The following is a 22,610-nucleotide window of genomic DNA, read 5'->3' on the forward strand; positions in this document are numbered from 1 at the left end:
AGCTAGCTCTGATACCAATTGTTGAAATTAGGGTTAGGGTTGCAACAATGCACACACACAAGATAGAGAAGCTTGAGAGCACACAAACTCACTAGATTAGAATGAATAAATATGTGACAGATACAAAAGATAAGTACACGCCCCAAAATGAGTAGATATAAGAGGGTGTACATACGCACGGGGGAAAAAACCTCCTAGTGAGGGAAAAACTGCCCCGATGGTACCATATAATGCTACAAAAGAACCCTAAGCCACTAAGCTTGATTATTTGCCAGCTTTTCTCATAATATTTACAATGTTTATAGTGACTTTTTATGACACTTATTGTACTACTCCTATCTGTAGTAGAGAGTGTCTTTGTTAAGCCCAAAATGGGGCTAACAATACCCAAAGAAACTACCCTGCTTGGTGCTATAAAAATGCAACTCTAATACTAATTGTTAAACTTAACTAACATAGATAGCAAGAGCTTTAGTGATCCAATCAAGATGTTCATGGACCACTAAGTATAAAACCTCGCTATACGAAGAAATGATAAGATGCTAATGATGAATGGCTAAACCAAGAACGATTAGTAAAATAAGCATTAACACTTTAAGCATAAGTGTGACCTAATTGTGATTAGACAATAGAATATAATTCACAAAGAACCACAGTGTGTTGATCACAAAGCAAGGTACATCATATTGTTTACACCTTATAACTAGAGATTATGTGAGGCCAATGTAAAGGCTTAGAATTATGCACTACATGAGGCCAATATAAAGGCTTTTTTATAAGGCCTATTTCAAGTTAAGGATAATATATTTTTATAAGGTCTTTCTCTTCCCCACAATTTCCCAATGGTTACGAGGCCTTCTCACATCTCATTTTTTTGTCTTATGAGGGGGCCAAAGCTTTTTTTTTGGTCAATGATTATGTGATCTAATAGTGGAGGAAATTCTAATGGTTAAGAGGCCTTCCCCATCTCAATGTAAGATTGTGAGGAGTCGTTTCTTGGTTCATCCAAAGCTTCTTTTAGTCACTCATCAATTTTTTGTAATTTTTGTTTTTGAAAAAAATTGAATACTATGTAAATATATTTTAATTAACATTTATTACTTGTGTAACTATAGTTATTGTCCACAATAACAACTTCATTAAGCACACAACAAGGGTGGAGGAATATTTTATAACTTTTGCTTTTGAAATTTTTAGGTTTTGATTAGTATTTATAATTTGTATAATTTTACATGGCAAGGGTATTTGTGACTTGTTATTTATTGTTACAATCTTGACCACATGTGTAATTTTACATGGTAACTTGTTTTTTCTTGTTACAATGTTGATCACATGTGCTTTTAGCTCTATGGAAAAGGATTGGATTGTTGGTGCTTTAGCCGATTTTGTCCAGTGCCAATGATCACTACTTTGGGCAGTCTAGAAAAGCATCAACAAATAGAACTTTTGTAAAAATTTGGGCATCTGGGAAAAGTGCTAATGATCACTACTTTGGGAAGTCTAGAAAACCATTGACAACTAGAACTTTTGTAAAAATTTGGGCATCTGGGAAAAGTGTCGATTCTTGGCGCTTAAAAACTTTTGCTAAGCATTGGTGAAATTGGAAATTCTGGAGCACTAACCATCGATGCTTTAGGCATTCTAGAAAAGCATTGGTATTTTTACTATATTGGTATTGACACTTATAACATCATTTTTTATTTGGCTTGTATATCACGATTCAAGTGCTAGCCTATTGTGGCTTTCATGTCAATAAGATGTGTCCCCATTATCCATATAAATTATGAATACGTATAGGTGAACTCATCAAGTGTACAAAGAAACAAGAGAATCATTCTCACCTCTATTTTTTCACAAGCCAACATATAGATATATAAAAAATGACTATGATTAACTCACTAGAGCACCAATAAAGAAACTACGTCCACATGGCACCCTCATTTCAGTATTTAAATTACTTATTGCTTCTAGGTTTACACACAAAACTAGCTCTACATGCATTTAGCTCAAGTCTCAACCACTAAGTTCAATTTCAAGCCCCTTGTTAGACACGATCATCACAATTAGACACATGTAGCATGTCATAAGAGTTTAAGACCCTTTTTTATCGTATTGGGTCTGCAAAGGCATGCGGATATGACTATGTAACCCTATTAGCCTCTAGTGGATTGGTAGCCCTATTAGCCTCTAGTGGATTGGTAAGATCAAGCAAGTCCTTTGGAAGTGCCTCCACCTTTGAGATCTGCTTGAACCTAAACACTAGTTGGAGCATGCAACAATCTTGATTGGAGTGAGTTGGTGCAATCAATAGGAGTTTCTTTCTCCTACACAATAATTAAGAACACTCTAGCGCTTTTTGAGCCTCCCCCTCTACACAAAGTGCCTAAATGCATCCTAAACTTCCTCATCTTAGTGTGAGATGTGTACTGTTTAAGCATGGATCACATGTATGGGTTAGAAGGCAAGGCTCTAAAATTTAGCTCAAGTCTCAACCACTAAGTTCAATTTCAAGCCCCTTGTTAGACACGATCATCACAATTAGACACATGCAGCATGTCATAAGAGTTTAAGACCCTTTTTTATCGTATTGGGTCTGCAAAGGCATGCGGATATGACTATGTAACCCTATTAGCCTCTAGTGGATTGGTAGCCCTATTAGCCTCTAGTGGATTGGTAAGATCAAGCAAGTCCTTTGGAAGTGCCTCCACCTTTGAGATCTGCTTGAACCTAAACACCAGTTGGAGCATGCAACAATCTTGATTGGAGTGAGTTGGTGCAATCAATAGGAGTTTCTTTCTCCTACACAATAATTAAGAACACTCTAGCGCTTTTTGAGCCTCCCCCTCTACACAAAGTGCCTAAATGCATCCTAAACTTCCTCATCTTAGTGTGAGATGTGTACTGTTTAAGCATGGATCACATGTATGGGTTAGAAGGCAAGGCTCTAAAATTCTATGGTCACCTCATCATCATCACGAAGCAAAATTCAATTATTTAACACTCTTATGAAATATGAGTTCTCATTCCAAATTATTCAAAAACACTCACCTCCCAAAGAAAGCTAGCCCTCCCACTATGTTCAAAGCTTATGTACACCATGTGGCCGCATGAGAAGGTTTTACATTAGCAAACCCTAAGGTTTTTGGGCTTAGGGTGCATTCACATGGGATGCGTGGAGGTACATTGGTCTTGTGCTTTGGTATCCATTGAAATGTGTGTCCTCACGAGGGTGATGGGTAGTGGGTAGGCACGACACTACATAGCAGTGCTAGGACTAGAAGACTGTACACTACTAGAGATGGTAAGACTCCAAAGCAATTTCACGGAATGGAACACGGCGCACTACAGCAGCGAGCTTCACAGTTGGACAACACGCTGCCACAACCTTTTAGCCTGAATGCCGCTAAGATGATCAGAGAATAGGGAGCCTATGTGCGCGGGGCTTAAGGTTCTACTTGGATCATAACCACCACTAGGAGGCGCAGTGTTTTCCTCCTCCGTACGCTTCTTCCCCTTCCTCGCACGTCGTCAGCAGACCCTTTCGGCGTCCGCAGAATCGTGGGAAAGACGTCTTCAGTTGGGTTTGGCTCTCTGGAGCACAGATCAGAGTTCCTTTTGACACATCTTAGGGTTTCTTTACAGATCATGGCCTCTTGTGACACAGGTAATGGTGTCACAGATAAGGGTTTCTTTTGTCTTAGATTATAGTTTCTTCTACTACAGTAGATGATGGCGTTCCTCTCTGAGAACCCTAGAAATTCTTGTGCGAAAGATGGTTCTGTCACAGGGGTGTGCATAAACGATGTGCTGACGGATGATACCCTGAGGGCAATTCTGTCGAAGCTGCCGACGCAGAGCGACAAGAATGCGTACGGCCTGGTGTGCAAGCGATGGCTGGGACTGCAGAGCAGCGAGAGGCAGCGGCTGGGCGCCCGCGCGGGCCCCCTCATGCTGGAGCGCCTCGCGGCCCGCTTCACCCACCTCCTGGACCTCGATTTCACGCAGTCTGTGTCCCGCTCCTTCTACCCTGGCGTAGGTGACAGCGACCTCCTCACCATCGCACGGAGCTTCCGGCTCTTGGAACGGCTTAATCTCCGGCAATGCAAAGGTACAGTGCACGACCACATTTTTGTATGCATTTTTAGCCATTTCATTCAAACTTCTTTATGCATCTTTACCTCTGCCTTTTTGTTCATATTTTTGTATGCATTTATAACAGTTACAGTAGTTCAGCAGTTAGGGTGGGTTCACTCCAGATCAAAACCTTGGTGTTCCAGGGCCCAAGGGATGCCCTTTTACTGGCCGCCTGACTCACTGCCATATCCTCCATCAAAAGCCTAGCCATCGATTGTCCTATTTTCCATATAACACGCCCACCTATCTATGATTCTATTGTGCTGTATGGAGAATAGGGCAATGGATGCGTGTGTTTTTGTCATGTGGAAAGTAGGGCAATTGATGGCTATGGTTTTGTTGGAAGCATTAGTTAACCTTTACAGCTAGAGGCATTTATTAACCTTTACAGCTAGTACGAGTTCAACCCTACATTGATAGCCAATCCTTTATTTCTATAGACATATTGTCTTGCATTTGCTAACCTTGACCTTGCCACACTTCTAAGATTAATCTCCTCAGCCTGTCCATTAGCCATCCAGTAAGGACATCCTTTACGGCTTTTAAACCATAGTGTTGGATACTCTAGAGGGTCTACATCACCTTTTTCATGCTTGTATTGGCCATTTATGAGGCCCTGCATTGGCATATCTTAGCAGAGATTATTCACAATTTTTCTACCATTTTTTGGTATTTTTAGGCATTTTATGAGCATTTTATGCTACTGCCATGCTATCGGCTTGCTACAGCTGGGCGACCAGCATCTTGGGGGAATATATAAGGGCTGGCTCCCTTTCCCCCAATTCATCTCATTTTTCAGCATTCAGTTGAGGTCATTAGTAGCTGCTACTGCTTCTCACCGTTGTACAGCACCTACGGGCTTCCCTCGTGCTCAGATTTCAGCAATAAACATCAGTTTCCAGCATTTAGAGGTCTTGTACCTGGGCCTACATCTGTGTTTTATATTTGCTTCACTTTCTTTCATGGTATCAGAGAGAACGCTGACCTGTGAGCAGAAGAAAGCTGTGTTTTCTGTTTTGGAGCAGAGGCTTCGACAGTTTGTTGCGTTTTCTGGAGATTTCAATGTAGAAGGTGCTGCGTTTTCTTCTGGGAGCAGAGGCTTCCTCAAGAGTGCTGCGTTTTCTTCATCTGACACTTGGGACTGGTGTATTTCTGAATTTTCAGCAAAGATTGCTGATTTTTCTGATGGCTGAAGCCCTCTTTTAGGTGTTGAGGACAGGGAACTACATCTCGGAGGGATCTTCTTCCTCTCCTTTCAGTTTCCCACCCTCCCTCCCTTTCTTCTTGCTGTGCACAGCCTCAGAGGAAGACTTGCTGATTTTTTTCAGTCCCTTTCTTCATAGAAGGTCTCTTGTCAGAGGACATGGCTTCACGAGTTTTCTCTACTGCTACTCCTTCTCTTGTTGATTCTCCAGCACCATCATAGCCTGGATCCCCTGCTCCCGCCGCTCCACAGGTGGTTCCTATTCCCAATCTTTCCTCTCTGAGTTTCTCTCATCCAGGTCTTGCTCCCAGCCTTACCCACATACCATCCTACAATCCTCCCCAAGTCAGTGACTCCATGAAGGTTATCGCAACCAACTATCATACTTGGTCTTTCTACACTCAGGTGTGTGGATGGCTATCTCCACACCTCACTTGGTGGACCCTGCTTTGAGAAGCATATTGGATGCTCGGGCTCGTCTTATCATCATACATTGCATGACTCCATCCATACAGGCACAGTTTGTCTCCTCTCGGAGTAATGCTCATCAGAGGTGGACAGAGATCGAGAGGAGGTATGGGAGAGTTTAGACAGTGAAGATTGTCAAATTGGAGTCAGATCTGGAGAAGCTTACCATCACTGAGTTAGATAACCTGATTGAGAAGATTGGAGAGTTTTCTCGTACCAAGCTGCAACTTGAGGAGTATGGGAGCACCATGAACAATCCCATCCATAAACTTCTTGGTAAGTTGCTTGCTTCCTTTGATTCTTTTAGGGATAATATTTATTTCCGTGATCCTCTCCCCCCTTTTTGAGGAAGTCGTGAGTTATCTCTACGACAAATGTATGCTTCGCGGAAAAGGCAAGTCGGAGTCTGCTGGGCAAAGGCAAAAGCGGAAAAGGGAACTCCAATAACAAAAACAAAGGCAAAGGCAAGGGTAAACAGGATTCTAATGAATCCAAGGACAAAAGCAATGAATGTGATTATTGTGACAGGACAGGTCATACTGAGGCTCGTTGCCTTGCTTGTAGTGATGATTCTCGAGGAGCAAAAGCCAAGTAGTATAAAGCCCAGGGTGCTTCTAAAGCATCTGACAAGGACAACACCAAAGATAAAGGCAAAGTTTCAGAGGAGGGATATGCCAAAGTTGCATACATGGCAGTCACAGATTCATTCACTTCTTCAAAGGATTTATTCCTCGTGATCACAAATATGACTTCTCCTGAAGAGGTTAGTGTCACACCTGAAGCGGTGGAATGGGTTGGTGATAGTGGTGCTTCTGTCCACATGACCAATCAGGCCCATAACTTGGAGGACTACCAGACTATCTCTTCTTTAGTTCATATCGGCGACAACTCTTCGCTTTCTTCACTGGTGTTGGTAATGTTTCTTTGGGTTCCTCTGCCACCTTACATGATGTTCTGCATGTACCACGAATTGTCAAAAATCTGTCTTCAGTATACAAAACTTCTCAAAAGGGACTTGGTGTGTACTTTGATGATGAGGTCATCGAAGTAATCGATAGGAAGACTCTCGGTTGTTGCCAATGGAGTCCATGATGGGGGTCTCTAGAAGATCACCAAATTTTCTTCCCAGATCCCTCACATTGATTCCCATATTCATCAGCTTTTCTCACCCGTGTTGGCTTTGGTTTCTGAGGCATGAGGCAGATACTTCTTTGTGGCATTCTCGCTTCGGTCATGTACCCATTGCTGCCTTATAGAAGTTCCATTCTAAGCAGGTTATCAGCGGACTACCTCAGCTCAGGTCTCTCTTTCACACATCTGCTCATCCTGCATGATGGGCAAGCATCATCGAGATGCATTTCTAGAGGAGGCCACTCATCGAGCAACCCGAAGATTGGAGCTTATACATGCAGATCTTGCAGGACCTATGGAGGTTGAGTCTCTTGGCGGGGCTCGATATTTTCTTCTTCTTGTGGATGATTTCACTTGCAAAGTCTGGGTATGTTTTCTGGCTCACAAGTCAGATGCTTTTGCCAATTTCAGGACTTGGATCGCGATGGTAGTAAATCAGTCTGGGGGTAGAGTTTCATTCCTCTGGATTGATAATGGTGGCGAGTTTGTACCATTTGATGACTTCCTTGCTTCGAAGGGCATTCACCGACAAACTACAATTCCTTACACTCCTCAACAAAATGGAGCTGTGGAACGAAAGAACCGGACCGTCAAAGATGGCTCGTGCTTTGTTGCATCATGCAGGTCTCCCTCTTGCTTTCTGGGTTGAAGCTGTGGCTACCTCAGTTTGTCACAAAATTCCTTACAACCTCTATTTTTCTACTGTTCATGTGTGGCATGTGGAGCCTGACATGACATACATGTATGGCTGGTGTAGCTTGACATGGTGTGTCCGTGTGGCATATGGAGCCTGACATGATAGTACATGTATGGCTGGTGTAGCCTGACATGATAGTACATGTGTGGCTTGTGGGGCCTGACATGATGTATATGTATGGCACATGGAGCCTGACATGATGAAATTCTCTGGGACTAGCTATCTTGGAGATCTTTTGTATTTATGTTCTGGGAAGGTTTCGGAAGGATCATGAGCCCTGGACATTTTATCGGATACAACTGAGCAGATGGGTGTTTCTTACAATATAACTGCACTCATGTGTGTGCTTGACCTTGATTTTATCTTTGGATGACTTGTCTTGTTTGCCTGGACAATGCCTGAGATTTCTGCTTGTGTTGTCCATGGGGCCGGGGACGCTTAGGCACCCTGTGGACGTATATGTGCACACCTGTTTGGGACTGACAGGTGGTCTACATGTGTTTTGCAGGTGGTAAGTATTCCCAAAAACTCAATTGACAACTTTATGTGTTCACATACTAATAATTATTGATGCAGGTGTCACGTGCATGCCACGAGGACATGCTTCTTCTAATCACACTTAATGGTCATTGGGGCGTTTGACACATTCCGATTGATCTGGAACGTGTGCTTGTCCCACTTGACATCAGGAAGAAACTTGTGAAACCACTGAATGCCCAAAATTATGTTTGCTCCTACAAGAGGGGCAACCATAAAATCATGCACAAATTCTATGCCCTGAATAACTAACTTAGCACCTAGAGCTTCATACTTGACGCTCGTTGTCATGCCTGTGCTAAAACCCTCAACCTGTTTGTCCACCAAAGTCAAGTCAAAACGGGCATGCCTAGCGGCCTGTTCCGTGACCACATCCTTCGTGCTGCCGCTGTCAAACAAGACGACGACTCTCTGGCCACCTATGTAGCCAAAGGACTTGAGCAATTTGTTGCGCTCATACTCCTGGTCATGGGCGTCCTGCTTATCTTCGAGCTCCCGGCTAATAATTGCTCCAACTGAAGCACCGGGGTTTGAAGAACTAGGGGTAGCTGCTGGGGTTTGTGTGGGAGCTGAGCTCACCACGAAAGCTGTGGAGGCAGCGGCGGCGGGCTTTGGAGCCTTCTTAGATCAATCCCGAGAAGTATGTCCTTTTGTATGACAAAAGAAACATCTACCCTCCTCCTTGTACTGAGAAAGCTCCTCAGCACTTAACTTTGTCAGAATACGCAGCGGAGATGATGACCAGATCTAGGAACACGAGTAAAACGCAATGCAGAAAAATAACAGCACAAGAGAGAGAATGGTAGAGGCGTGTAACTCTGCTCTATATACACAAGAAGATTCCGGGAATGATACAATGGTGACAAGGGGGCTAGGGGCCATTTTATATGGCCCCCCAACAGCAGTCGGCCTGCTGTAGGGCAGCCGACAAGCCCTGATCCTCCACAACCAGCCAACACAACCAGTTGGCCAACTGTCAGCAGTCAGCCAGCACAGATGTGGAGTCATGGACCAGTACCGTCAGTCGGCCAGCTCATGGGTCCTCCTGCCAACCCTGGGCATCCACCCAAGCCACAGCAAAATAGGGAAAAATGGGGGGGAAATACGGAGAGAGGGAAAAAATGAGAAAACACCTAATAAGGACGGGCACACCCACAACAAAGGCCCTGGTGTATATGTATAGACAGGAGAAGCTCCTCGCTGTAAAACCAACCACAGGGAGCTGGGGTGCCGCCTGAGCAAATCCTGAGATAGCGACTTCGTGAAGAGGTCCACCGTACTGTCCTCCGTCGAACAGAACTCTAGCAAGATGTCATCAGCAACGATCTGTTCATGAACAAAGTGCCTCTGGATGACCATGGGTTCCTCCAGTGGAAGCCCAATCCTGCAATGCAACCTCTGCAACCTCACCACCTCACAAGCAGCATCACAAGCATCACAACCTCTGTTGACGACAAGGCAAAAGATGACTGCCTCTTATTGCTCCATAAAACTTCTCCTGGGTCTGAAGTAGATCTCCTCGTGTCCGGATCTCCTCCCCAAACTGAGTCACTCCAACCGTGGAGTCGGACTACATCAATCGATCCCCCTCTTGTGTACAAGAGTCCATGATCCTTTGCATGCTGCAGAAACCACAGGAAACGCAATCCTGCCTCCCAAAGAGTCATCTGCAACCATGAGCTCAACCCAATCTGGTGTCCATCAACCAGATCAATGAACCATTCTGCTTTTGAGTCAAAGAGGCATCACACTTGCTCACAAGGATGATCACCTGTTACGGTGCAAAGCCTAGTCCTGGAAATCTGTTGAAGACCACGCAAGGCCTTCTGAAACCTGTTAACCACCCCCTCTGAGTCCGGAACCACAAAGCCTGGAGTATGCACCTCCTTCTGCAAGTAATCAACTGCCACCTGCCTGGCTTTTCGAAAGGTCCCCGTGGAAAGAACATCCTCATCTACAGGAGGTTCTTTGTCCCGAATACTACAAGACATCAGAGCACAAGTTACCTGTTCAGTTTCCTCTGACTGACGAGCAGAAGAACTACCAACATCAGTACTAGAGAGTTCCTGCCAACTGCTGCCATCAAATGGCAAGCTATCCACCATCTGGTCCCGGAAAGCCTGCACCTGCAGCGTATCCACACTTAAGTGGCCATTACCAAACAGCCACTCATCACAAACCTGAGGACCTGGGAGAGAGAGTGCTGAAAGCGTGTAAACTCCATTCTCCACTCAAACCACCTGGCCTGTTGCTTTGTCCTGGAGAGCAACAAAATGCTCATCAAACTCCACCCGTACGCAAGTCTTGCAAACCTGATGCACTGACAACAAATGAAAACCAAGTGACGGAACATACAACACCTGGGAGGAATGCTTCCCCCCTCTGCCATCGGGAACTAACTCCATCCTGCCCTCACTGTGAACTGGGATAGTGGATGTATCCCCAGTAAGAATGTGACCAGAATACCTGCAGAGATCTTGTAAATCTGAACGGGAAAAGGTCATGTGCCTGGAAGCACCACTGTCTAGAATCCACTCCCGAGTATCCGTTGCGGAGAATCCTCCAACCTCCTCCCTGCCTGAAGAAAATGAAACATCGGTGTCCATCACTTCCAGGTGCACAAAAAGCCGGAGTCTTCATGATTGCTGCTGAGGAATCTTCACCCTTCTCGGTCTTCCGCTTGGGACACTACCTCCAATAGTGGCCTTTCTCGCCACAATCATTACTGGTCCTCTCTGCCTTTAGTTTCTCGCGGTCAGTAACGGACTTATCTCAGAAGACTTCTCGGATGAAGCCTTCCCTTTGCCTGTGTTACGGCCTTTCGACCGTTGGCCAGTTAAGGCCTCCGAACCTCCACCCTGAGGAGGGTTCGTGAATCGTTCCTCCTGGTCCAGGACCATGGGCACAAGCTCCTCCCACGTGATGGTGCTGAGCCTGCCATTGGTAATCAAAGACGAGTAAAATGCTGAGTACTGAGAGGGCAAGTGTGACAGCAACGTTATGGCCATGTCCTCTGACGATATCTCCTTCCCAGCCTGAAGAACTTCCTGCTGAAGTGCTTGCAGCTTGTTAATATGCTCCCGCATCGTCGACGACTTTGCAGGGCTCATAACCCGCATCTGTACTTCCAAGGAAATCCTCTTCATGGGCGATAACCCTGTTGTAAAGAGAAGCCAAATGCTGCCATATACCTTTGGCGAGCGTCATATGCTTTACATGATTGATTACCTGCGGTGTGCAATTGAGAAAGATAAACGAACGGACCCTAGCGTTGACACGATCCCACATCTGTGCCTGTGCCTCCCGGTCCCTTCGGATCGACGGTAACTCCCCTTCCTCTACTTCCGGCCGTGGAACCCCAACAATGATGAAATCAGCGAGGTCGTAAGACTCCATAACAGATTCCATCATAACCTTCCATATGCCGTAGTTGTTCCCGTCCAATTGACGGTCCACCGGGGAGTGTCGGGATCTTCACATGCCTCTCGGCCATCTCAAACAGATCTGCCATTGGGGGGATGTACTCTGAAAAGGGTGGGTGGGTGGGAACAAAGAAGAACTAACACCTGCAAGTGGCTGTCCAGCAAATCAGCCCGCCGTCCTCTTGCTTCTCCTCTTCCCGAACAGTCCACCAATCAGCAACACAACAGTCCCCCTCTTGCTCACACAAATCCCAAGAACTATCTAGAGCCTAGGCTCTGATACCATGTCAGAATACGCAGCGGAGATGATGTCCAGATCTGGGAACACAAGAGTAAAACGCAATGCAGAAAAATAACAGCACAAGAGAGAGAATGGTAGAGGCATGTAACTCTGCTCTATATGCACAAGAAGATTCTGGGAATGATACAATGGTGACAAGGGGGCTGGGGGCCATTTTATATGGCCCCCCAACAGCAGTCGGCCTGCTGTAGGGTAGGCGACAGGCCCTGATCCTCCACGACCAGCCAACACAGCCAGTTGGCCAGCTGTCAGCAATCGGCCAGCACAGATGTGGAGTCGTGGACCAGTACCATTAGTCGGCCAGCTCATGGGCCCTCCTGTCAACCCTGGGCATCCACCCAAGCCACAGAAAAATAGGGAAAAATGGGGGAAAAATACGGAGAGGGGAAAAATGAGAAAACACCTAATAAGGGCGGGCACACCCACAACAAAGGCCCTGGTGTATATGTATAGACAGCCTGCAGGAGATGACTTCTAACAAACTTGCCACCTGTCTTACTTGCCTCCGCTTTCTGGTCTGGAGTAAGCTTAGACGCATTAGCAAACAAGCTGTCATAGATTTCAATGATAGCTTGTTTGCTAATTAGTCATCAAAAATTTGTTTAGCTTGTTTGTTAGAAATTCTTTTGTTGTGGTTCAATAAAGAATTTATGTGTGTGCATGTAAGCGTGTGAGAGTTATGTATTTGTCTATTTTTGTGAGTTATTATTGTAACTCCTGGTGGGCCCCAGGGGTTTCGCAAAACACTTGACCATTAATGCAATTAAACACTGAAATCGGCCACAGCCTTAACACATATCCATCATCACTTTGCATAAAACATAAAAGCTGGAAACAAATGCTGAAAGAGAAGCTTGCACATGTGACACCGCATAGAGGCTAGAATGGGTCAACCCCCCCCCCCCCGCGGAGTATTTTATTACCCAAGGAGAAAATATCATGTACAAGCTTTGAGGGCCTTATTCTCCCCATGGGAGATGCTAGATTATCCATATACAAATGCCTTAACACAGCCCAACACAAGGCAACCATAAAATTCAGCCGGAACACGGGTTGAATAAATGCCGAGCCAACAATATAATCCATATACCTTCGCGTGGGTACTTATTCTTCCCCAAAAACCACGGGTCTTCATACAATAGAGTTGGTACAACAAGTTTAGCTCTCCATTCAGCCGTTACAAGAAGTACAATAGCTGGTACAATAGGTACAATGGTTGGTACAGTCGGTATAGTGGCTGGAAATCATAATAAAATGATTAAATACCCTTGCCTTCAGTATTTCGTCGTGATGGAAGCCTCCAAAACAGTCCCCAACAGCTAGCATTCTTCATGGGCAGCCTTCAAGAGAGAGAGAAAGAGAGTAGCCATCATTAGGGCAGCCTACAACGGTGGTAGAGGCTAGTGTGCAGCAAAAGAGCCTGCCAAATGAAGAGAGAGGGCTCCGATTTATAGATTTAGGCCTCCCATGAGCGAGAAGGCTATAATGACAAGTGTGAGGCCACTTGTCTCACTTTGATCCACTTTTTTTGACGAGTGTGAGGCCAGTTGTCTCACTTTGATCCACTTTCTTACCACATGTCCCAATCTAAGAGATGGGTTCTCCCATAATCTTTATCTCTAAAAATATCCCAATTGGTAGCCCATTTGTCATAGGTACTTTGGTAACTCTCGGTATTTGCTTAATTCCAGACTTAATGATGCGAACAGAATTTCCATCGGAGTCGGGCCAAAAACAACTCCTAAATTTTAGGAGTGTGATCCTTTGTATTCCAGGATAATCCCCCGTTCCCAAAGCTTGTTCTTTTCGAATATTTGGACGTCTTGGAGTCCACCAAACCCCTTTCATATTGGGAAATATCTAGGCTGGTGACAATTATTGCTATTATTATTTTTTATCGCATGTCTCTATTAAGCCTTTTTTTTAAATTTTGTTTGTTTTTAGTGATTCACTTCTTTTAAAATTATTTGTAAGTTCAGATTCATTTGGCCTTATGACGGTATATGTCATAGATTTCAATGCTTTAATTGGACAGCGGTTCAGCACATAGTTGGCACACATGACTACTTTAAGCTAAAATTTGGATGGCAAATCCTTGCTTTTAAGCATACATCTCACTATTTCCATAAGTGTACGATTACGGTGCTTAGCCACACCATTTTGTTGTGTTGTATAAGGAGTATTACGTTGATGAGAAATACCACGTGACTGCATGAAAGTTGTAAACTCATGTGACAAATATTCCACCCCCCCCTCCTCCCTCCCCTCGATCTATATGCAATGTCATGAGCTTATGGTTGCAAGCATTTCAATCACATAGAGAAACTGATGGAAAGTTGAAAATGCATCTAATTTAGCTTTCAAACCATACACCCAACAAAATCGAGTGTAATCATCAATGAAAGTCATAAAGTACAGATGTCTTGCAAAAGACGATGCCTTCATAGAGCTACATAAAGCACTATGTACGAGATGCAATGGCCAAGTAGCTCGTACAGTGCCATCCTTTGGAAAGGTTTGACGATGTATCTTTCCCAATATACATCCCTCACATACATGCTTGTGTGGGAGTTGCATAGGTGGCAACTCATGAACCATAGACGGACGTTGTAAACGCATAAGAATTAAGGTGACCAAACTGAGCATGCCATAGCTTAGTGTCACACATAACCTGTGATGTGGAAGCCACCATAGCATCATCATGAGAATCACTACTTATGTCATACATGTCAAGCTTGTTAAGGCCACTGCGCAATGTATCAGATAGCAAAAGTGCATCAGAATCTGTTCTGTCATAAATGGAGTAGCAAAATTGGATTTTGAGACTAGCTTTTGCAAGTACTGAGACACAAATAGAGTTCTTGCGAATTCCAAGTACATACAAAGTATTTGCAAGAGTACGTGTGTCCCCACTACGTGATGTTAACTCCATATTGCCAATGTCTTTAATGGCATATGATGCATTATTAGCATACAAAACTGTACCACCTAACGGTACATCTCTCAAAGTAGCAAACAGCTTCTTGCACGAAGTGATGTGCTTTGTAGCACTTGAATCAAAATACCAATCAGCATCCGACAATGACAAACAAGAGGTAGGCAAATCAATGCATGGGATTGTTAAGGCATAGCCATCATGTGCAAAATTTGCTTCCTCGGCATTTTCACGTGTAGTTGTAGCAAGACCTTATTGCTGCTTCTTTTTCTCACTCTCTTTACTCTTCCTGCATTCCTCACTTACATGACTAGGTTTCCGATAATAGTTGCATCTCTTCTTCTTCTCAAACTTCTCCTTTTTGGACTTAGGAGGATCTGAATGGGCTTGTGCTTTGTCCTTAGGTTTAGCACTAGAACCAGCCCCAGATTTTTCTTTGCCATAATGGGAGGCAACAAAAGCCTGATCTGCAGAGCAATCATGTTGTTTCAGTTGGAACGAGATTGCTCTTCCTGTAACAAGAGAGCTACCAAATCATCAAATGTGTACAAATCTGTATTTCTCTTCGTCAAGAGGCAAACAGTGGTAGCAAACCCTTGATAGGATTCAGGCAAGCCATTGAGAACCGTAGAGACAAGTGAACCGTCAAGTATCACCTCATCAATATTGATTAACTGCTCTCATAAATCTTGAACATGGGTGAGAAATCCATTCATAGAATCACCCTCAGTCATATGCTCCAAGTTAAGCTTTTTTGATAGATAAGCTACACGAGCTTCATTGCGGATCTAATATAAAGAGGCAAGTATATCCCATGTACTTTTAGAAGAAGTACATGAACGGATATGAGATATGACTTGCTGTTTACACGAGAGAGCAATCAAGGCATGAGCCTGCGCATCTTTAGCATCCCATCTGAGTCCTCCTTGTGTAGAAGGAACAGGTGCAGGCGTTGTACTTCGATTGGAACCAGAAGCACTCATTCCAACAATGGATCCCCTTGACGTACTAGCTGTAGATGCAGGACCAGCATGCCTTAACTTAGCACCAGATACATACACCCACAAATTCTTTGCAACCAATACATGCTTCATCATATATGCCCACATGGGATAATTAAGCTTGTCCTTGGCAAAGAGCATCCCAAATACATCATTATTAGCCATGGCTCAAAGGTAACTGACAATCTGTCCCACCTCGTTGCACAATGCACTGCAAACCCTCAATGTCCACTGAAAGGTAGGCTGTTGTGATGCCCAATGATTCACTGATGACAAGGACCTACAAATGTATTGAGATGACAATAGTGTAGGGATAGAAAAGTTATCTGAATAGAGGCTTGATGACCACAACAGACCCCAAAGATGGGTGTCAGAATGTTGTATTTCGATGCCGAGTGCACTAAGAGAGAGCATGATGAATGCCGGATTTAACTCGGGGCTTGATTCAGCTCTGTTTTTGGAGAAGTTGAAAATTTGCAGAGGGTTTTTGATGGCCTAAACGGGCACCGATTTTGGAGTTCTTCGGCTTGGGAGACTCCGGAAATGACAAGGAATACGGCTGTGCAAAAAATATCATGTTTGAAAAATTGGCTATGCAATGCCGGGCATAGCTGGTGGCTCAGCCGGCAGATGGGCGCTGCAATGGCGGCGCTAGCAGAAATCCCCAAATCAAAAAATTGATTTGGGGGTTTGTTAATTCACACGTAGGCGAGTCCTTTGATGCAGGCGAAACAATGGAGCAATGGTTGTAGCAAGCGGCAACAACAGTTTTCGTGGCAGCACAAGCGGCTCTTGGATGTTGTTGCTGCAGATCCGTACAGCGGCAACTGGGAGGCAGTTGTTGGCTGCAGATCTGAGTGGCGACCTGCTTGGCGCTATAGATCCATACGACGAGCAAATCTGGACGACGGGCAAATGCGTAGATCCGTACGACAGGCAGTGGCAACAAGCACAGAGACTCTAATACCAGTGTTGGATAGGGGTCCGGGGAGTAGATGCTCTGGGCGCACACACACACACAGAGTTGTATCAAGCTCAAAGAGAGAGAGAGAGAGAGAGAGAGAGAGAGAGAGAGAGAGAGAGGTGATAGCTAGAAGTACTCAATAGATAATAAGAATGTGTGAAGTAGTCCCAAGGCTAAAGTGCCCAACACACTAGAGTGTGTTCATACGAGGAAAACACCCTTGCCACCACAGGGTAAAAAGTGCCCGTGTGTAAGATTGTTCACACCAAGACTTCCCGGAGGCCAAAGGCTAACAATTGAAGACTCCGTAAGCCCATGGATGGGGTGGTAGCTTGGAAAAGGCGACATCATGGGCACCGAGGGGGGGTTTCACCCTGATTTCCCTCGAAAATTGTAATTTCCTGTTTTATGTGTTAGAGTCAGGGTTCTCTGCTCGGGATGTCCCCCAAAATTTGAAAAATAATCTTGTGTGATGTGTTTTCCCGCCTTAATGTTATAAAAGGCTTTGTAATTTTCATGTTATCCTTGTTTAGTGTGAAGGGGGGGGGGGATGTGTTTGTTTAGGGAAGCCTTGCATGTAGTTGCTATGGGTGGAGCTCCTATGAATGAAGCCTAGAAGGGAAGTTCCAAGATGTAGGTGCCTTGGTCCCCTAGACCTCATGCATCCATGCTTAGACTTGGAGCCTCTGGTCATGCTTGAACGTAATGCCATGTGCTTAGTTCAGCCTCTGAACCATGCTTAGACTTAAGCCTCTGAGTTGGCATGGGAGACACGTCTAGTTCTCGACACGTTATAGTCCGGAGGCCATCATAGAACTAGTTGAAGGTTTTCTCAGTCATACCACCTTCGCTCCGAAAGGGGGAATTGTTGGGATATTTCGGAGCTCACGTGTGTAACCGTATGTGTCCACTTGTGTGTCCATGTATGTATGTGTCCATCCTATATGTGTGCACACTTATTCATGAATGAGTGTGTGTGAACACACTCTTATAAGTGGATAAGATAAGTGTTGCCATGTGTCATCAGTGTGTTAGTCTGTGTGATTGTGTTTGAGTCAAAAGATAAGGCTCCCAGCCTACAAAAAGGGACATTGTACTTGATAATTTTACAACATTAATCATAAGCTTCTTTGTGCCCTGCAATTGTCTCTTTTGAGCATTGTTCTCTCTCTCTCTCTCTCTCTCTCTCTCTTCTCCTTGTAGCCATGGAGCAGCACGATCCACCATAGCCCTGATTTCACATTTTTCACCTAGCCAACATCTATGTAAGTGAATTTGGATAAGCGATATATTGATGACAGTAATTGCAACCCGTGACTGAGTTTGTGTAATTATTTGAGCAGATGGTATTTGAATTCAACATATATATCAATAGCCATGCTATTTTAGCAAGGCATTAAAGGCCAAACTAGCGGTCACTTGTGTTAAAACAGAGCAGCATCTCAAGTTTAGTAATTCTTGAATTCTGTATGGAACTGAGGACGCTTTTTGCTGTTAAGATGCAGGGGTCACTGATAGAGGCTTGGATGCATTAGGAGCTGGCCTTACAACCTTGCTCTGGATAGATTTGTCTGACTGCAAACGAGTAACAGATAAAGGTGTGGAGGCTTTGGCCCGAGGTTGCTCTCGTTTACAGGGTTTGTATCTGAGTGGCTGCAAGCTTCTCACAGATGAAGGGTTGGAAGCTTTGGGAAGGTATTGCAAACAGTTGGCAGTCTTAAACCTTCATGGTTGCATCAATGTGGGAGACAAAGGTTTGTTATTTTTATCACGGGGTTGTAGGTGTCTGGAAGTGTTGGATCTAAGCATGTGCACGAAGGTTGGTAGCCCAGGGGTACAGAGCATTGCTGAAGCTTGCTCTGAGCTGAGGAGCTTGAAATTGTGCAGCTGCTCGAAGGTCAAAGATGATGCACTTACGAGATTGGCTGAGAATTGTACAAACATTGAACTGCTCATGCTTAGTGGTTGCAGAATGGTCTCTGATGAAGGGGTCAAGGAGGTTGCTTGGTGTTTTGGGTCTACTCTGAAGGTTTTGGAATTGGGATGGTTAACTAACATATCTGATGAAGCCGTGAGATGGATCTTCACTTTTTGTACATCAGTAGAAGTTCTGAATCTGGAGAGCTGCTCCAGAATCACTGATGATAGCTTCACCGGGTTAAGAGATTGTGAAACTGTCTTGAAAGTTCTCAAGTTGAACAATTGCACTGGCATAACAAGTGCAGGCATTGTGATCGTAGCAGAATCTTGCAAACAGTTGGAAATTCTGGAAGTTAAGTTTTGCAGCCAAGTTGCTTCAGATGTTGTCAGAGCCCTGTCATTCCCAGAGGGTTGTCAAGTCTCACTTTGAGTTTACATGTTGACTTCTAGATGCCACTATTATTCTTTATATTCTCTGGATACATTGTGACGTGTCAAGTGGACATGGAAAGGGTGTGACATCTTGTTTTTTTTTTTTTCCAAAAGAAAAAATACCAAAATTGAAAACTTGATGTGCATAGGTAGGAGGGTTAAGAAATTGTGTTTATAATGTCAACTCATACAGGGAATGCTCTTTATTTTTTGATGATGCATAAAGAAGCATTCATTAAGTGCATGCAAAGAGAAGGCATAATGTTTTTGTTGTCATCTGCTATGGATTAATATTTTAATCACATTTCTTGTAAAGTAGGGGGTTGGCATCAAGGGAGGATTTGCATGTGAGCACACAGTCATGTGCACCTACTTCATATGGTTGGAGTGTGGACATATCTATACTGTAAAGTGCAAGTTCTGGGTTAGTGATCTGCATGCTGCATTTTCATGAGCTGTACTCCAGGTTGACCAGGAACTAGTCAATGGTTATCATCTTGGTAGGCCAAGGTAAGTCCAGGCAGTCAACCATGGGAAGATTGGGAGAGTTTTGTAACCACTTGAAGTGTTCTATGGGTGCATATCAAGGCACGTGCTGGGAGTCCGATATCAAGGTAGATGAGCCCTGCAGCAAATTCCTTACCTGGACAGTAGCGTGGACACAAGGCAGATGGGGAACCAAGAAACAGAGGAGAACCATTGAGAGCAGGCCCAGGCAAAGGGTGGCATGCCTTTAATTACAGGCTAATCTTTGCTGGCCAGCCCATGACATGCTTGACCAAGGGATTTTCGCCTATATAAAAAAGCCTCTCCTCTTCCCCACTCTATTATCCAAGGCAATTAAGCATTCTTCTGAGCAACTGAGCGGAGACATCAACATTTTGCTTCAGCCTTGCAAAACAGGAATTTAGAAATCCAATGCCCAGAAGGTACCTATTCGTAGCGATGGAGCAGAGCCATCGTTGTTTTGCTTCAGCCTTGTAAAACAGGAATCCAGAAATCCAATGGTCAGAAGGTAGCCTTGTCTGGTACAGTTCTTGCTTTTTTTTCCAGCTCTACTGATGTTACACCAAAGGATGAGCAATTGATGTTTCGCGAAATGATGACCTCACATTGTTGTTTTTTCCAGTCCTGTTGAGGTTGCAAAAATGGATGAGCACGGAATTAATGGTTCACCGATGGATGATGACCTCGGTTGAATCCATTTAGCAAGGATAGAATGATTCGCTAATGTTTAAATCAATGATGTATAGTATGTTCACCGTGTTGCTACGTGCAAATTTCATAAAAATTTGATGCAAATATCAGTGACCTATTATTATTGTTGTTAAATGATGTACGTTGAGTAATACAGAAAGGTCACTTTGAGATGACACTTTGTTATCTTTAATTGCTTGTAAGGTGAGGGTGTGGAAAGCTTAACCTTTGCTTGTAGATGAAAATGTCACTTCTCAATAGGCGCAACCATTTAAGTCATGACATGAGAGAGCTAGTAAAGTGTGATGTATTGTCTGTTTGTTAGTGTGTCGGATGCTATGATTGGTCATATAAAGAATGCAGTGACACTTAAGGATGCATGAGATACTTTGGTTAAGATGTACAATACAAGTATAAAGGTAAGAAAGATGCAACTATGTTATGGCTCACCTTAACTTCCCTTGAAACACATCCAACAAGAGATTACCTGGTGAACTGCAACTGTCGTGAGAGGATCTTTCCAATGATCGAGTTCGCAACCCTTGAGGTCTTCAAACTCTAAAACTCCTTGAGAAGCAATTCCATCGTGTCTCCTCGCGAGCATTGTCACATCGTCGCGTTACACTACATGTACTTGTCTCTCCTCTTATCTCATATCACTCACACACACGTACTAGCATACATTAGATAGATAGATTAGCAAGATGATTAGTAAGAGCAAGAGTCTATTGCACAATGGAATAGTATCCTTGTATTATGAGAGAGATTCACTTATATACATGGCCATAAGTGTTCACACTTACTTAAACTGTGGGTCGGTCATGCACTTTAGGCTCATAAGAGGCTTAATGCTATTACAATGACTACTCTCATAATATATCCATGAATTACATCACTTGGGACTTCATCTTAACTTGATCCACACGCTCTTGAAGCGGGAATCGTCATAAGGATTCCATCAAACCATTACGGGCGCTCGTCTAAGTTGTAGATTTGGACGCCATTACTTCATATCTTGAATGTATGACCTTTTGGTGTATTTATCTTGACTCCTTGATACAAGATAATGGTAGTAGCTCTTGTTAACCCTACGAATGGGTTAACAAGTTAAAGCAAGAGCTATATAATGTACAGAGGAATAAGATGTCAATGATTAAAGTTAGATAGCCTTGGCTGTGTTAGAGCTTTTGTTGATGATATTGACTTGGTGTTGGTTACATTGAATGAAAGAGAGTGGTTAACTCTTAGTAAAACCCTAAACTATCCTTGATTTGAGCACCTCCAAGATTTACCTATGTTTGGGTGCAAGGAAGATATTCTCCCACTTTCAATAGGCACCTTCTTCTTGTGAAATTGTGTAGTTGAATATATCATATTATATATTTCATTTATCCGATTGATAGAACTAGTTGGGTGTCCCCAATTGTCATAGTTCCCAAAAAGAATGAAAAATTGAGGGTATGTGTGGAATACCGAAAATTTAATGTGGATGCAGTTGGTGGCCATGAGATGTATTTATTCTTGGATGGATTCAGTGGGTATAATCTAGTAAGGATGGCACTGGAAGATAAGGAAAAGATAGCCTTTGTCATAGAATAGGGGGTGTTTGCCTCTAATGTAATGACTTTCGGTCTAAAGAATGCACTGGTCACATTCCAGAGGATGGTCCAAGAAATCTTTTATGAGTACCTCACAACATTTATGAGGGTCTTTGTGAATGACTTCAGCGTTTTCGAGAGGCGTTCATAGCATCTGCACTTGACATTGTGTCTGCAAAGGTGTCGTGAAACTAGATTGAGTCTAAATCGAGCAAAGTATGCTTTTGCAGTAAGCGGTGGAGCACTACTTGGCCACATTGTTTCAGAAGACGAACTAGCAAGGGATCCCTAGAAGGTGATTGCATTGTTAGATTTCAAGCTCCATGTAACATTAAAGACGAGCATATTCTTGGGACAGATCAAATGGCATACAAGGTTTTGTTAAGAATCATGGTGCCATAAGCAATTGCTATGGTAATTAGTACTAATTCTACATTGATCTAGTGATTAAGCTAATCTAAGGTAGGTGATGCCTAAGCATAGAAATGATGATTAATTACTAATCTAATTAAGCTTAGAATCAAGCACAATCAGGTTACAAGATTAACACTTGTACACATAAAGAGCCTTGAGAGCTTGCTTCATCTTTCATTACTTGAAATGGTCCCCTTTTGTATGAGGAGGTATACCCTTGGGCTTGTACATCAATGTGGAATAATTTAGCTTTGC

The 22,610-nt window shown here is 43.7% G+C and overlaps 1 protein-coding gene across 5 annotated transcripts; it reads left to right on the plus strand.

Moving 5' to 3' along the window:
- The first annotated feature begins 3,230 nt into the window (after nt 1–3,230).
- On the plus strand, nt 3,231–19,278 carry LOC147627443 (uncharacterized). Of its 5 annotated transcripts, none has more exons than XM_086814331.1 (3): nt 3,231–3,664; nt 3,773–4,108; nt 18,300–19,278. In XM_086814331.1, exons 1-3 carry the CDS (start codon nt 3,646–3,648, stop codon nt 19,142–19,144), a joined length of 1,200 nt encoding a protein of 399 aa, XP_086670457.1. In that variant the 5' UTR covers nt 3,231–3,645; the 3' UTR covers nt 19,145–19,278. The 5 variants fall into 5 exon arrangements, with proteins under 5 accessions (XP_086670457.1, XP_086670456.1, XP_086670458.1 ...); XM_086814330.1 differs by having other exon boundaries at nt 3,234–3,664; nt 18,294–19,278; XM_086814332.1 differs by having other exon boundaries at nt 3,234–3,664; nt 3,788–4,108; nt 18,294–19,278.
- Nucleotides 19,279–22,610: the final 3,332 nt, after the last annotated feature.

Source organism: Cibotium barometz, chromosome 20 (assembly GCF_041138505.1).
Source record: "Cibotium barometz isolate CiBa-2024 chromosome 20, ASM4113850v1, whole genome shotgun sequence".
Classification (NCBI taxonomy): Eukaryota; Viridiplantae; Streptophyta; class Polypodiopsida; order Cyatheales; family Cibotiaceae; genus Cibotium; species Cibotium barometz.